The sequence below is a fragment of the Podarcis filfolensis genome (genome assembly GCF_964270895.1).
Source record: "Podarcis filfolensis genome assembly, chromosome: 2".
Taxonomy (NCBI): domain Eukaryota; kingdom Metazoa; phylum Chordata; class Lepidosauria; order Squamata; family Lacertidae; genus Podarcis; species Podarcis filfolensis.
Window position 1 is genome coordinate 63087954 of NC_139605.1, and position 16003 is coordinate 63103956.

Here is a 16003-nt window from a genome sequence, read left to right on the forward strand (position 1 = left end):
TGAAAGCACAAATGATATGAGAAATGTTATTTAAAAGTCTAGTTTTTTAAAAAATGTGTTTTATAAACACACACAGCTGCAGTCAATATTGATGCAAGTTTTGAAAAGACTATTGTAATCAGTTAGGAGTGCTCTTTGTTCAGATGAAGGAGTGCTTCACCTAATGAGACTGTCTGATTTCCTACATGACTTTTGCTGTTATATAGGAAATTTATGTGCATGCTGTCAGTATAATGAGCACACGTCTCTCTCACTTCAGTGCAAACAGCAGAAAACCCTTTGTGTGCTAATTGTATGTGACAGGGAATGTATAACTTCCGACACAAAAGCAATATCAGCATGCATATATGTGTGTGTGTTTGTGTACACACACACACACAATATTATCTCTTGCCCTTCTACTGCCTATGTACTACTGAGGGGGCTATCAACAATTAAAAATCACAATATCATGTTTAAAAGATACATTTAGATAAAAAATACAATAAAAATACAACAAAGGCAGGGACTGCCGATAAAACACAACCTCTGAATAAAACACCAGGCATTTAGCTGGCAAAAGCCTTCCAGAATAGAAGTGTCTTCACCAATCAGAAAGTATAACAACTTCCGCCTTGTGCGAAATGGCCCTGAGATGGTGGCTCTGCAGTTACTTGCGCTACTGAATTCTAGCCAGAGGCTTATGTGTCTGATGAGACAGATGTTCCCATAGAATAAATCCATAGTTGTACAAGAAACTTGGTTATATCAAGGCTCTGTGGTTTCTTTCCTCCTTGGATATATTCAGATTCTGGCAAAACAATCTTTTAAAGTTGGCTGTGGCATCTACTGATCTTATTGGTGAAAAATTATATTGGCGAGTTTCATTCATTTTCTGTGCTTCAGTCGCACATTTGTACATGATAAAAGCTAGCTAGCTTGCTAGCTTAAAACCTGTAAATTGTAAAATAATTTGTATTTGTATAGATGGGATTATTTGTCAATATTGCTGACCTTTATATATTGCAGTTATTTATTTATTTTTACAGAATTATCACCTTCTGAGGTAGTCTATTCCACTGTCAAACTGGTCTTACTGTCAGAAAGTTCTTCCTAATGTTTCGTCAGAATCTCATTTTCCTGTAATTTGGATCCATGGGTTCAGTTCCTACTCTCTGGAGTAGGAAAAGCTTGCTTCATTTTTCACATGACAGCCCTTCAGATATTTGAAGGTGGCTATCATGCCACCTCCCAGTCTTTTTCTTCTCCAGATATCCAACTCCCTCAACAGTTCCTCATGTGGCTTGGTTTCCACACCCTTCACGATCTTGGTCACCCTCCTCTGAGCATGTTCCAGCTTGTCAGTATTCTTTTTAAATTGTGGTGCCCAGAGCTGGCCACAGAACTCCAGGTGGGGGTCTGACCAAGGTACTATTACTTCCACTGATATGGGCACTATACTCACGTTGACTCAAGTTCACCAGAGTTTAAACAGGATTTGTGTAAGCAAGGAAAGCTCTTCTTGTAGCCATTCTTCAGTGAAGCAGGGCAATATGAGGACTTGTTTTGAGACAAGTTTCTAATAGTTCACCATCTTATACTGGGACATGAAAAGAGGACTTTTTTGCATGATTGTCACAGACGACAAAATACAGTGAAAGCAGGATTTATGGGCTTAACAAAACAGAACACAAAGTACAGGATACTGTTCATAGAGGAACAAAGGGGGAAATGCAATTACGTGCTGGTGATGGTAACATAACTAACAGATGCTTGCCAGCTGAAAACTAAAAGCTACCAGTCAATTATGCATGCAGTGCATAGTTGCCCACAAAGACCATCTGAAGCTGGGGGGAAAGTAGCTGCACCTAGTGGATCTCAGTGAAGCATAAAAAACACGGTTCTTTTCTATCTCAAGCCCTTTAGGGATTTTAGCACCTTCTTATAAGGGGCGCAGGTGGCGCTGTGGGTAAAACCTCAGTGCCTAGGGCTTGCCGATCATATGGTCGGTGGTTCAAATCCCCGTGGCGAGGTGAGCTCCCGTCTTTCGGTCCCAGCTCCTGCCCACCTAGCAGTTCGAAAGCACCCCTATGTGCAAGTAGATAAATAGGTACCGCTTTATAGCGGGAAGGTAAACGGCGTTTCCGTGTGCTGCGCTGGTGCTGGCTTGCCAGAGCAGCTTCGTCACGCTGGCCACGTGACCCGGAAGTGTCTCCAGACAGCGCTGGCCCCTGGCCTCTTAAGTGAGATGGGCGCACAACCCTAGAGTTGGACACGACTGGCCCATACGGCCAGGGGTACCTTTACCTTTACCTTTTATGATGGTACTGGGTCGACTGTTTGGGCCAAATATTTTTCTGTGCTAGCAAATTTTAACATTTTTGGGTACTGTAAAATGTAAAAATTTAAACTCTGTTTTGTATCCCAAATATCATTTCTTGATCATGCACCAACTGTAGTCTTCCAGCTGGCTTCAAGAGCAGTTTATACTAAGCAGGTTTGCACAGTCCATGCTTAAAGCATGGAAGAAGAAAGTAGGCAAACTGTCCCCAACCCCATCCCCACTGACCCCCCTGGCTCATCACCCACTATCCCATCACACAGCCCAAAACTTCCAAATAAAAACTTGGCAAGCCAAAGGCCTGTACAGCCTAACACACTTCTATGAAAATAACAAACCCATATCAACACAAGACATACAATACAAACTAGGGGACACCCAAATACCCTAGCTAACACACCACCAACCACACATCTTCCTAAACAACCCAGCAGTAAAAACAGCAGCCACTAGGCTCTTGACCACCTTTGAAAACCTTCTCCTGGCAGCAGAGGGACACAGCAAGGGGATGGTATCCACAATATACAAAATGCTGCTTCACAATCCCACAACCCCCCTCAACACATTCAAAAAAACAATGGGAGCATGACATAGGCTACAAAATAAATCCTACCCAATGGACTAAAATGTGGTCTACACCTCCCTTAAATCCATCTCAGCCAAATGTAGAGAACTCTCTTTGAATCTTACTTATAGATAGCACCTAACAACATGGAAATTGGCACTGATTGGAGTTGGTGTTCCTCATTTTGGTGAGGAACCTCACCAAAATCCTGGAGAGGCTGTACCTCCACAGGCATGTAGCTCCACATGTGGTGGGATTGCCCCCAAATCCAACCCTTTTGGACGGCAGTCCTATAAGAAATATTCAAAATAACCAGGCACCACAGAACTGGCCCTATTGAATATTTTCCAAGTCACTCATTCACACTATAAAGAGCTTATAACCCGCCTACTCTCAGCAACCAGAAGCACTGTAGCTAGACACTGGAGAGACCTGTCAGGAGTGAACCTGGACCACTGGTACCAAATTGTACGTGAAACAGCATTACTAGAAAAGCTAACCAACAGACTGAAACTGACACAGAGACAAATAAAGGAGGAAGCCTTCACCCTGGTGTGGCTCCCCTTTCTTACACACGAAGCCGGACAAGACAACAACAAGAATCCATTGACAGCATACGAATCAATATGGCTAGCTTGGCCCAACAACCCCTCCCCCTCCTCACACACAAAAACACATCTCACTACAGTCAACTAAAGGCAACCAAGCATGCCCTGAGCTCCCCGCTCAACATTCTCTCACTGCCCATGAAAACTAATAAATGAATAGAAATAGAACCTACCCAAGTGACACTGACACAAAAAACCTCACACATGCCCTAAGTAAAAAAATGCAAGTTTACCCCCCCCCCTTCACACCACTCTTCTACCCCAACCTTATGCTGCATTTATGTTTCACATCGAATAAAACTGATCTGTAGAAAAGATTCCACAACCTGAAAATAGAGACAACGCACACACTTTTGTAACCTAAGAAAATCCTTAATTAAAAAAATAGCATAATAAATATGGAAAAATATCTATAACATATGTTTTGTTATTAGTGGTCAATGTACAGATATACGGGATCTGATATCATTTATGACTTCCTGACACCACTGGTGGAGGAAGGGGTGTGTGGTGGGTGTGGTGCACCCTGGGTGTCATCCCTGAGGGGGGTGACATTGCCAGGCCGCCCCCCTGGGATGCTCGCCCCACCCCAGCAGATGGCTAGCCCTGTTCCTGGGTGCACTGCATGTGCTCTGCTCTGGGTGCCAGAGCAGCTAGCTCTGCCTCTGTCTGACACTGGCCAACTTTGCTTTGTTGTGGAATAATTATGGTGTTTTGCTACAGAAGCATTTCCATACAAGTTGTGTGCAAGTTGCTTCTAGCATCACTTATAAACTCAGAATAAGGCATAATTTACTGCCCATCAAGCTTGGAATGGCTATGGAACTAAGAGAAAATATAAACTTGGAAACTTGTCTATGAATTTTGTCGGTTATGATTGTACTTGTATGCCAAAGAATGCTAATTTCAAATCTTTATGTTTTCCCTTTCTGGCTAATTTGAAACTGCTCGGAAGACTCAAGTATCTTAGATGCTGTCACTGATTGGTAGGATCAGTATAATTACTGAACTTTTAAATTTACCTCTGCATTACCAAGAATTCAGATGGCACTGAATTATTAATCTGAGAGTATATACAAGTACTGAAAAAATTTTTGTGTGAGGAGGAATTATATCTGTTTAATACTTTCTAGTGTATGTTGATTAAGAGATTTTTTGAAATGATTGAATTGCACTTTTAAAAAATGTATTTTTGCTCATGGGAAATCGCAATTATAGATAAGTTGCAAAGGGAAGAATTTTTGCTTCTTTGAAAACCTTCCTTCTATTTTTAATGGTTGTCTGGTGAATTCATTAGTCTGCAGGATGCCAAGTGGTGTGCAGTAGTTTGCAAAAATAAAAATGCTTTCTGATCTGTACAGTAGCTTTTAAATAGAAGATTAGCAAGAATGTTAATTTTACATTAGTTAAGGAGCAGCTGAGAAGTGAGACTTTTAAACAAGTCACAAGTGTCAGCTCCTCATTTTAAAACTTTGCTCTAATTTGAAATTTGTGTAGAAAGTGGGATTTAAACCTTGCCGTTTCTTATATGTCTTTATGAAAAGACTTTTCCTATGGTGTTGGTTAACTATAGTTCATTGGGTTTAACCATCTCTTAAATATCTCTGGAATGCTTAATTAGATCCTACACACCTTCCTTCACCTCCAGCCCGAAGTAGCACTGGGTCCTCATCAGATTCACAACTCCACTCTTTTAGCAATTGCAGTGAGTCATGCTGAACACTTACTGTTTAAAATAGGACTATTACCATTGCACCATGCAGAATTGCTTATGTTCTCCTTTTTGGTAACCAACAGGCATTCATTAACTTAGGAATCCATCCTTTCTATTACGTTATTTTTAGATGTTGATTATCTGCTCCCCCCTTCCCCCATAATATGTTCTGTTGTTTATTCCCAGCATGTTTTATTCCCCAATCAAATGAGAACACAGAAACAAAAACAAAACTCCTGTTTTGTACAGAACAGAGAAAATGCTTAGAAAGCTTTTATTTGTGCTGCACGCCTTGAATAATTAGTCTGTTAATGAAGTAGCTCTGCCGGTGGGGGTGGGTGGGGGCTTGAGAGCAAAAATCCACAGTAAAAGGGAGGAGAGGCTTAAACTGTGTGGATCTGCTTTCCTAATATTGGCCTAGTGAAGGCCTAAAGCTGTCAGACAATTGCTTAGGCTGGTGGTTGCCAAACTTCCCCCAACCCCACAGACAACTTGAAATTGCTAAGGGTCTTGGTGGAGCAGTTAATGGTTTTCCTAACTGTTGTAGCAATTGTAGTGTGCTGTGCTGGATGCTATAGGATTTTTCATTGCTTTTTCCATACATGCTGTGGACCACCTGTATGAAGCTCATGGACCACAATTTGGGAACCCCTGGCTTAGGTTAGCTTTCTCCAGCCTGGTGTTGTTGGATTACAACTCCCATCAGCTCCAGCAAGCATAGCCAATGGTCAGGGATGGTGGGAGTATTTATTTTATTTATTTCACAAAAAAATTATACCACTTGATTGCAAGAAAAACCCTTAGCGGTTTATGAAAATATATAAACTAATCACCCAAAACATCTGGGTGACACCAGGTTGGGAAAAGCTGAATAGGCATCCCTGAGCTTGCACCGACTCTTGCATCGTCATTTCCCCCACCCTTCCAGTTTTGGAGTACACTGTGGTTGATGTTACAACTGCACTATCGTTTCGCTAATCATAGTTAGCACCAAATGACAGTTTGCAACCGAGGTTAGAAGTAGGGTGCTACAAAAGCACTTGTGCAGGCACAATACTAGCCATCATTAGCTCCAAGACTGAAAAGGAGTGGGGAACAGCTCATAAACCGGTGTGGTTCTGTGGATCACCTCCCGAGGGTTAGGCAGTCAGCTGGCATCACATCTGTACTGAACTTCTTTGAATGTAAGCCGTAATCGGTTTAAATACTGATTGGGGGGGTGGCAGGTCCATTCTGCTATTCTAACATGGGTACAATGGATTATTTTACATGAGTACAGAAGCAATAAAATGTCAGCTTGCAGTCTTTGGGGTAGGAGAGGTCCACATCAGAACTGGGACACTGGTCTAAACCACTGAGCGTCTTGGGCTTGCTGATCGGAAGGTTGGCGGTTCGAATCCCCGCGACGGGGTGAGCTCCCGTTGCTCTGTCCCAGCTCCTGCCAACCTAGCACTTTGAAAGCACACCAGTGCAAGTAGATAAACAGGTACCACTGTGGTGGGAAGGTAAACAGCGTTTCCATGCACTCTGGTTTCTGTCACGGTGTCCCGTTGTGCCAGAAGCGGTTTAGTCATGCTGGCCACACGACCTGGAAAGCTGTCCACACGACCTGGAAAGACCCTTGGCCTAAAAGAGAGATGAGCACCGCAACCCAATTGTTGTCTTTGACTGGACTTAACCATAACATCAGAACCAGCTGTAAAGGCCTCAGACATACTCTGACATTAGCTCAGGCATACTCCTATCTTTTGCGTTTACTCTTAAAAAGTAAAAAATAAACTGCCTTGTGAAGGCTTGCTTCACAAAAAGGCAGCGTGGAAACAACATATTCTCAGAGAAGAAGTCATGTTCATCTTGCTACGTAAGGGGTTTCTCCCCCCCCCCCATCCCCTTGTCTGGAAACTGGAAGGCACTTGTGATATGATCACCCCCTTATTTCTGTAAACAGCAGGTCAGAGATGGCACAGATTATTATCCATCACAATGTTGCATCTGTCAGCTGTGCGCTCCAGCAAGCCTCTTCCTCCTGGCAACTGCCTTGGGCTCCAGACACAGGATGTTTCACTGCAGGAAGATTCCTGTTCCTCCCTTACCATATGGTATGGTGCTTTAGTGTTGGTCTTATGAGCGTTTCAAGAGACTGAGCTATGTGGATCAGCTGGTCTCTGAATGATCATGTGCAAAATTATTATTATTATTATTATTATTATTATTATTATTATCATCATCATCATCATTACGTTTTCTCAATTTTTTTAAAAATCTGATGTGCAGCATTTACTTTTTAACTGTGAGCTTTGGGTGAACATGGTGTGTAATGGGGAGGGGTGTCTCATGGCTAAGCTTGAATTTAGATGTATATGAGAACTTTTAAAGGTGCATGCTGAGCCACATGTTAAGTGCCATTTGGATTATGAATGACATTGCAGCCTCATGGAATTATTTGGACACGGATTGCATTTTTTCTAAGTTCAGAAGGATTATGTCATCATAATTCAGGTTGCAGATGATTCAGGTAAATCATTGTGTGTTCAAGTTGCAAGAAATGAGATTCCTACTAAGATCTTTCTGGCAGTGAGGAGTTCGAAAGCAGAACAGACTCCCTCGAGGGGTGGCGGACTCTCCTTCCTTGGAGGTTTTTAAGCAGAGATTGGATGGCCGCCTGTCATGTATGAGCTAGCTGAGATTCCTGCATTGCAGGAGATTGGACTAGGATCAGGGGTCAGCAACATTTTTCAACTGTGGGCCGGTCCACCGTCCCTCAGACCATGTGGGGGGCTGGACTATATTTTGAAGGGGGGGAAATGAACAATTTCCTATGCCCCACAAATAACCCAGAGATGCATTTAAAATAAAAGGACACATTCTACTCATGTAAAAACACGCTGATTCCTGATTGGGCCGCATCCTGCCCCCGGGCCTTAGGTTGCCTACCCCTGGACTAGATGATGCTCATGGTCCTTTCTACAATTCTGTGATTCTAAATATAACATGTCCAAGAGAACTAGCTATTCAGCCAGCAGCATGGTTGCCCAGTGCAGTGTGAGCAGCCTCCTGACTCAGCTGCGTCCAACAGACACTTGCTGGTAAGTCTCATTTGTTGCTCAGCAACTGCTTATTGCTTTCCATCTCACCTCACTAGTCACTGCTACCTTAAGGTGTGAACCTACTGAGTGGACTTTGGCAAGGTACTGTCAGCCTCAGGTCCCTTTCTCAAATGATACATACCATGACAATAATGATGATACCAATTCATAGAGAGCATAAATATTATTTAGATGCCGTGTGAGTAAATCTATATAGTTATAGTGGCTGCAGTCCCTATGCACATTTAAATATTATCCAAGGTCAAATCTTATTTTCAAATCCTAATTGTAAGGGAGCTTTTTTTTTTTTTAAGCTGGCTGGAGAAGAGTGCAAAAAAAGGGGAGAGTCCAGGGGAGAAAAGGAAAAAATGAAGGGGTGCCTGCTGTTATAGTCAGCTCCTGATATCTTAAACACATGTGGTAACCCTTGGCCTCTTTCTGTAAAAAATAATAGCACCATGCAGTGGGTTTGGTAAATATGATCATCCCTTGTAAGTCACTGCTTTTGTCTCTTATTTAATGTTTCCCAGATATGTATTCCTATTTCATTTCAAGTTTTCAATATATTTATACTAATCTAGAAAGTTTTTAATAATTAGCTGAAATTCTTAGTATTTTCACAGGAGCCATTTCTTGATGGTAGCCATTAAGCTGCACCTGAATTAGCTAATTATTGGGATATCTTCAGGTTGTTACATGAAGTGGAAAGGCACATTTATTGGATTTCAGAACCCTAAAGCACTTATTTCAAGGGCATTTCTGTCATCTTTGGCAGGTTCTCTCCTTGATCCCACTGAAGTGCTATCCATCTAGGCTCTGCCGGATTGTTTTGTAAATGGTTCAGTGCAGTAATACATTTGCCAAGTGGTGCTGTGGCTGTAGATATTTTGGTCAGTGTTTGCTTTGAAATTCAAGGCAGTAAAAGCTGAGTAGCAAATGTGCCAGGTTGCAAAACTTGGCACAGACCCCCAAGTGTAGGTTTTCAAGTCAGTACAGTTTGTTCATTAGCTGGCAAAATACTTTGCCTGATGTGTTCCAGCATAGAGCTGGCATGTATGAACTATTTCTCAAACTAGTTTATTTTATGGTTGTAGCATTGTATTCTGGCATATCATTTACAGCATCAGGTTGGAAACTATTCCTGAAATCCTGCTCAACAACACATTTCCTCAAACTTTCTTCACATTTGGCCTCAGAACAATCCTATTCTGAGTTGCACTGAGACTGATTTTCTGTTATTTACATTATGTTTCCTAGGAAACATGCTTCCTGCCCCATATATTTGGTTAGTATTGTCATCTTACCTTAAACAAACAAAAGATAAATATTTGTATGTATTAACTAAACAGACAGGCATCAATATGGTGAGTGTGTTGTTAATGTGGGAGACTGTCTTTCATGCATCTATCACTGCTGTAAGTGGTATGCGTAGCAAACAACTGAACCCCAAATGATTCAGTCTTGACCTCTTAATGTGTCTCTATAGTCTGCTTCCTCATGTGTACAGCATAGGGTGTTGGTACTTCTTTCATCTCCCAACCTGGAGATGCCAGAGAGTGAATTTGGGGCCCTTCCACTGAGCTATGGCCCTTCACCGAAGTACTTGCATGCTTTTAATATCCTCATAGGGAGAGACCTAAGGAAGGCTAAGGATTGCTCCACATTTCAAAATCAGATTAGGGGAAACTAAGAGTATTTCATAAGAAGGCCTGCCTCTGACTTTTAGAATGATGATTTTAGCCATTTCTTTGTTTCTTTCTGACTTTTGTAGGTGGGGGAGACATTGTCTGAATCATATTTTTACAGCCTTTGTAAAACTGATTTTTACAGCCTTTGAGAACTGATTGCGTTTAATGAAAGGGCTGGTGCTGTGCTGTTTCATTATTTAACAGTTTTTATTTATATATCTGGTTTTAATTCTATTAATGTTTAATTGTTTTTAATGATGACTTTCTCTATGTTTTAAGCGATTCTTGATTTTATCTGTAAGCGACCTTGAGTGCCATCAGGGAAAAAGGTGGGGTATGCATAAATATAATGATCATCATCATCTTTCACAATTAGGGGACTACTTATAAATTGCCTGTTCTGTCTTTACAGGCTAAAATTGTTTGGGGTTTGGGGAGAGACAGAGACAGGAAATTGGGAGCAAAGTAGCTCTGAGCCTTACAAATCAGAAGCATTAAAACCAGATACAGTTTCACATTTGAAATTTCCAGCTAATGAAAGGAAATCTCTCCGATGTTGCCTCATCTTTCCAGGTTAATGAGCAGTGCCACTCTCTGATGAAACAGGCAGATCATTAATGACCAATAATCAGTGACATTTCTCTTCCTACTGTACCTGTGATGGGGGAATTGGCTTCTTTTTAAACTACTGAATAGAGAATTCTATTCATCTTCCAGGTTTTATGTAAAATATTTTTGAAGCAAAAGTTAAGTTGCACCTTGCTTTCCTTAACTGCACTGGGCTGATCCAGAATTATAACATGGGTATGTTTAGACAGTGCTTAAAGGCTGGACTTGCCACAATTTTTCCTCCCTTGCTCTGAGCTGAGCATATCCTCTGGGATGGGACAGGAGAGCCATCAATAACATAAGCATTCAAGGAACCATTTCTTGTTGCACTCTGTTCAATCCTACTCGTGTGTCTAGGTGTAGGTTCCTGCCCCCTACTTTGTGTTCTGGGTCTCTGCATCATATTGTGTCTTTGGCCTTTATTTTGGTAGTCGGCTTGAAAGTACTCTGGTTCTCTGAACAGGTTGAATCTATGTTCATTCTTACAATTAGTGTGGAGTTCAGTTTCACATCTTGCTCCTGGAAAGGCCTCTTCCCTTAAGCCTTGCCCTTGGCACTTCTGAACAGTTGTTACCTGTTGCAGCTTGTGGGGTCCAAAGGAGGAAAGGGCTTGGCTTTACAGAGAGATTGTTGGATCATGTAAAAGCTGCCCTTTAGACAGCGCAAGAATGGTGCTTTAAGAGATTTTCTGCAGAATATAAAATGCCATTTGATGGTTCTGTAGCTGTACTGTTGCACTCAGGTAACAAATACCTTGGAAATATGACTCTGTTGGTGAGTTTGTGAGTCGGCAATGGGCAAGCCAAGCATACATCTGCCGTGAAAAATCGCAACCTTTGCTACAGCTTTATTTCTGCCCAAGTGCCTTCTTGTGCTCCATCAGTGTAAATTCTGTGGAGGAGCAATATCTCTGATTTCTGTGCCAGCAGGATCTGAGCAGGGTCATCTTGCAGTCTTCACTCATCACTGATTTTAAGACGGGGAGGGAGGGACTGAGCCAGAAGCCTTTGGTAGATAAAAGTCAGGGCTGGGGGAGCAGCTGCTTGTCCATCACTGCCTTCTGGGTATGTCCTGCTGAAAATAATATGAATTTGACTTTGCCTGCAGTGTACTTCTAGCTAATCAGAAGCATGGTTTACATATAGGACACTCAGGGAATTGCCTAACAGCCTGCTAATTAAATACTCGCTCCATCCATTGATTTTGTTTTCCCAAGAGCTGCCTTGTGCCATCTGTCTAAGGGGGCAGTCTGAGGTCCTGTATCCTTCCCTTAATTATTCATGCAGGTCTGTTCGGAAGCAGCTGGCAGTTCGGATGCAGCTGGAGAAAGGTGCCTTGCAGATCTGACTTTTGAGCCTCTCCTGACCTGGCCATGAGGTGATGGTGGCAAGAATCCTGGTTCTGTAGTCTTCATGCATTTTTTTTCATTACAGAGCCTTTGGCCTGGAATTTTAATTTAGCCCTTTTATTACTTTTCCATTCTCTTTAAATTGGTCGCTGCTGGAATTCCAGTTTGTACACAATGCATCAGGAGTGTGGGAAACAATTCAGAGAGGGTTTTTTTTTTCATGTTTTGTGTATGTGTGGAGAGGCTATTTTTGTGTCTTTCTGGTGGCTGGTCTCGGGAACACTGGTTGCTATAGTAATATTAATAATAACATCACTTAGCATTGTGAAATACCCATTTGAATGTTTGAGATGAGGTTAAATTTAAGATTGGTTTATCATTCCTGGTTTCAAATATAGTCCTGAGGCGTGCACACACCCCCCCACAACCCCCCCCCTTTGGTTTTTCAAAGTGACATTTCCTGTAATTGCTGGGTCTGAAAGGGCAAGCCAGAACAGTATTTCCATGACACAGTAGGTTCTCCCTGTTTCCTTAAATGGCATGTTTTAAAATGGCGTTCACTTCCTCAGGATAGTTAAAACATGAACTTAACACCTGGGAAATTAGGAATATCAAATTAGTTAGCATTGGTTATTTTCTGAAATGTTTTTTGAAGTCTTATTCAAAATGCCAGGATGTGCTTGGCAGGGCACAGATCCACTAATGTAACCTTACTCCAAGTTCAGTGGATTAGCCCACACATGAAAACTCATAAGCAAACAAAACTCAGAGGATGGGGAGGGGGATATAGATCTCTGTGGTATTTATCCACTTACTTGGAATGGTAAAAAATGACATGCTCATCTTGTTGTTTTCACTTGCAAATCCTCAGTGGACATGCCAGTAGGCTAACCTCCCCCTCCCACCTTACAATGTGTGTATGAGCCAATTTCTGACATACTACTTCAAATAAATTACTCCCTTAGCTGTTCTACATATATGATCACAGTGAAGCAGAAGAAACCAGTCACTGCTTCCCTCTGTTTTCCTTCGTAGGTATTCTAACAAAATGGGCAATTCTATGTATTGCATAGCAAGCTTCCAGCTCAAGGTGACTTTCGAAGGAATCCAGTTTATATATAAACCATTTAACAGTGACTTTGCTATCGGCTACTTCTAAATTTATCTGTACTCCTGCCCAAAGGCATTAACCATGAATGCAGGTGCGAATGTTTAGAGGTGTGTAGGACCCAAATGAGATATTGAACTGAGTAATATACTTTTAGTTGAATCAAAAGTGTGCCCCTCCTTCCAAACCAGTAAGAGGAGGAGGGTGCTCCCTCTTCCCTGCCTCCCCCTCTCCACATGGAACCAATTTGTCTGCACTATAGAAATCCTTCCTTTTTCAGCAAAATAATAACAATCAGCATTTTCTCTTTTGTGCAGGTGATGTTGTGGATATCTATCAGAGAGAGTTCCTAGCGTTAAGAGACCGCTTGCATGCTGCAGAACAGGAGAGCCTCAAGCGATCGAAGGAGCTGAACCTAGTCCTGGATGAGATAAAGCGAGCCATCTCTGAGAAGCAGGCCCTGAGGGATATAAACCGGACGTGGAGCAGCTTATCTGGTAAATCTGGCTTTAACAAGGATGAGCTCATGATACACTGAGGCTGCAGAGAGGAAGCTTCTCCACAGAAGTGTGCGCATTCACACAGATCATCAGATAGACAGGCATGCCTTTCCACAGGGAGCAGGTCATTTGGATGTTTTGTTGAGCATATAAAGACTGAAAATATTATTGGCAGGGCGGGTGTGAGTGGCATTAAGACATTTCCCTTCACCTATATCACACCCTCACTATGTATGTGATGTGAATAGGATGAAAAAAAGGTTGGAAATCCAGTGAAAACATAGTAATCTTCAACTTGCCATCTACTGTCTCATGGTATGTGAAATCTCTGTGAAAGTTATACTTCTATGCGCTTAAACTTTGGCAACCGAGTTACTTGTCTCCGCCTCCTTATGAGTCTGGTCCCTTATGAATTGCCGCAAATATCATTCCTCGCACCCACTTGTACACTTGTGTTTTCAAATGGCCTGACTGCCTGCTTCTTTCTTTTGCAATTATCCTAGCTTCCCATAGGCCAAGGATGGGGAACCTGAGACTCTCCAAGTATGTTGAATTACAGTTCCCACCTTCCCTGACCATTGGCTATGGTAGCTGGAGCTGAAGCCTGACAACATCTGGAGAGCCAAAGGTTCATCATTCCTGCTTTGGACAGCCTTGTAAATAAATGTTGCTTCCTTCTGCAGTGAAAGCCCATTCTTGCCTTCATAGGTTACACTGGTAGCAAAGGCAGCCTGCAGAAGATGACCTTCAGTGCTCCCTAGTGGTGATTGAATAAGCACTTCAGAGGGGCTGAATGTGAAATACTCCCCCCCCCTTTCATTATTTATAAAAATTCATGAATTTAATCAGGATGGATGGATAATATAAATACAATTTTTAAAATAAAAGTTTCAGTACAGTTGCTTTTAAACAGCACTTTACTACCCTGAACAAAGTGATTTTTTAATGACTTGTTGGAACTTCTGATCGCTAGTGTGTTCAGTCTCCACAAATAGCACAGATTTAGTACATAGTAATGGGGCAAAATTAGGTCCTTGAGATTTGGTAAAAGCACAATAATACCAGGTGCAAATTTAGGCCTTTTTGCCAAAGGTTTGGTTTAAGTTTTATTCTTCTCTCAAATGACTTGGGTGTGTGCTTATCTATCTTGAGCCTTAAATAATTCCTGCTAAACTTAATGGGATTATAGGGTACAAGTGAAAAAGATTGGACTGATTAACCCAAGTTAAGTGATCATCTCAGCTGGCCAGATGGTGCTATGAAGTGGGCATGCCCTCAAGCTTAACAGTCTCCCTCCTTCCTCATTATAACATTGGGGGAAATGTCAGAATGTTCGTCTTTTCTTTTCTCAAACAGATGAAACAAAACTGAAACTCTGGAATATCACTAACAAGAATGTGTTGCATCTCCCCACCATCTTCCATCATTTGCCTCATTTGCTGTCCAAGGAGAACAGCCTGCAGCCGGCTGTGCATGTTGGACAGGGACGCACCGGAGGTAAGTGGATGCCGTGGGTTTCTTGTTGCTCTTTAGGCCACTTCCCTTCCAACTCTTCCCCCATGCCTACCCTGTCCCAGACCTAACGGAATTATCAAATGACAAGCTAAGGATGCATAAGATTTATATGTTACGGCTGCTGCCATACCTAGGCCGCTTCCTGTGGTGGCCATTTTTGAGAAGCCAGCCGGTTGTGTGGCCAGCTTCTGATATGGTTGAGATGGTGCTTCCATGGAAAACAGCTTCCCTTTACCTGCCAAGGGCATGTATGCACATGAACTTCCCATCCTTCTCATTCTGTTTGTGTGCACAAGCCAGCAGAGACTGAAGGAAGCTCCTAGAAATGGTCTGGCAGGCAGTTTGCTTTGCTAGAGTCTCTCTTTTCAGTTATGTGAACTGTTCCTTCTGTGTTTATCTCATTATACACCATTTTGTGGCACAGATGGGCAAGATGACCTGCCCAGGCTGAGCGCAAGTGCTGTGTACCTTCCATTCAGAAACTGTCTTAGGGGTATATTGCCTGTGCTATATTATTTTAAGAGACAATGCTTTACTGCATAAAGGAGGGACCTTCAGGTACTGCTGCTGGTGTCTGAAAAGCCCCCTCAATTTTCAAAATGTTTTTAATTTAGTTGTTTTATTTTAGGATGAGGTTGTTTGATCAGGAGTTACCTTTCTTTTGGAAGGAGGGTGTTGCCTGCCTTTATGTTGTTGTTGTTTTGACATTAGGTATGTGCATCACCAGGTTTTCTTCTGTGAAATATTTTACGGTACCCACAACAATTTCTTAGATTTGCAAGTGTGCCCACTGGCCTAAAAAGATTGTGGGGTCCCTGGTATAGAGTGTCTTTTGAGGATCTGGCTAAGACTTTGTTAGAACAAACCCAAACCTCCAGAAGGTAAAGTACTTAAGTTACAACTCTACTTTTGATTCCCTCAAATCTTGTTCTAGCAGTGTAG

General features: G+C 42.0%; 1 protein-coding gene across 1 annotated transcript in view; it reads left to right on the forward strand.

Annotated features, from left to right (window-relative positions):
* The window catches only part of MGAT4B (alpha-1,3-mannosyl-glycoprotein 4-beta-N-acetylglucosaminyltransferase B), an 81396-nt gene that overhangs the window by 38003 nt on the left and 27390 nt on the right, over positions 1-16003 (forward strand). The window contains exons 2-3 of the mRNA XM_083591998.1: positions 13364-13543; positions 14903-15043. Of these exons, the coding sequence (XP_083448124.1) occupies positions 13364-13543; positions 14903-15043 (321 nt within the window). The remainder of the gene's footprint in view (positions 1-13363; positions 13544-14902; positions 15044-16003) is intronic.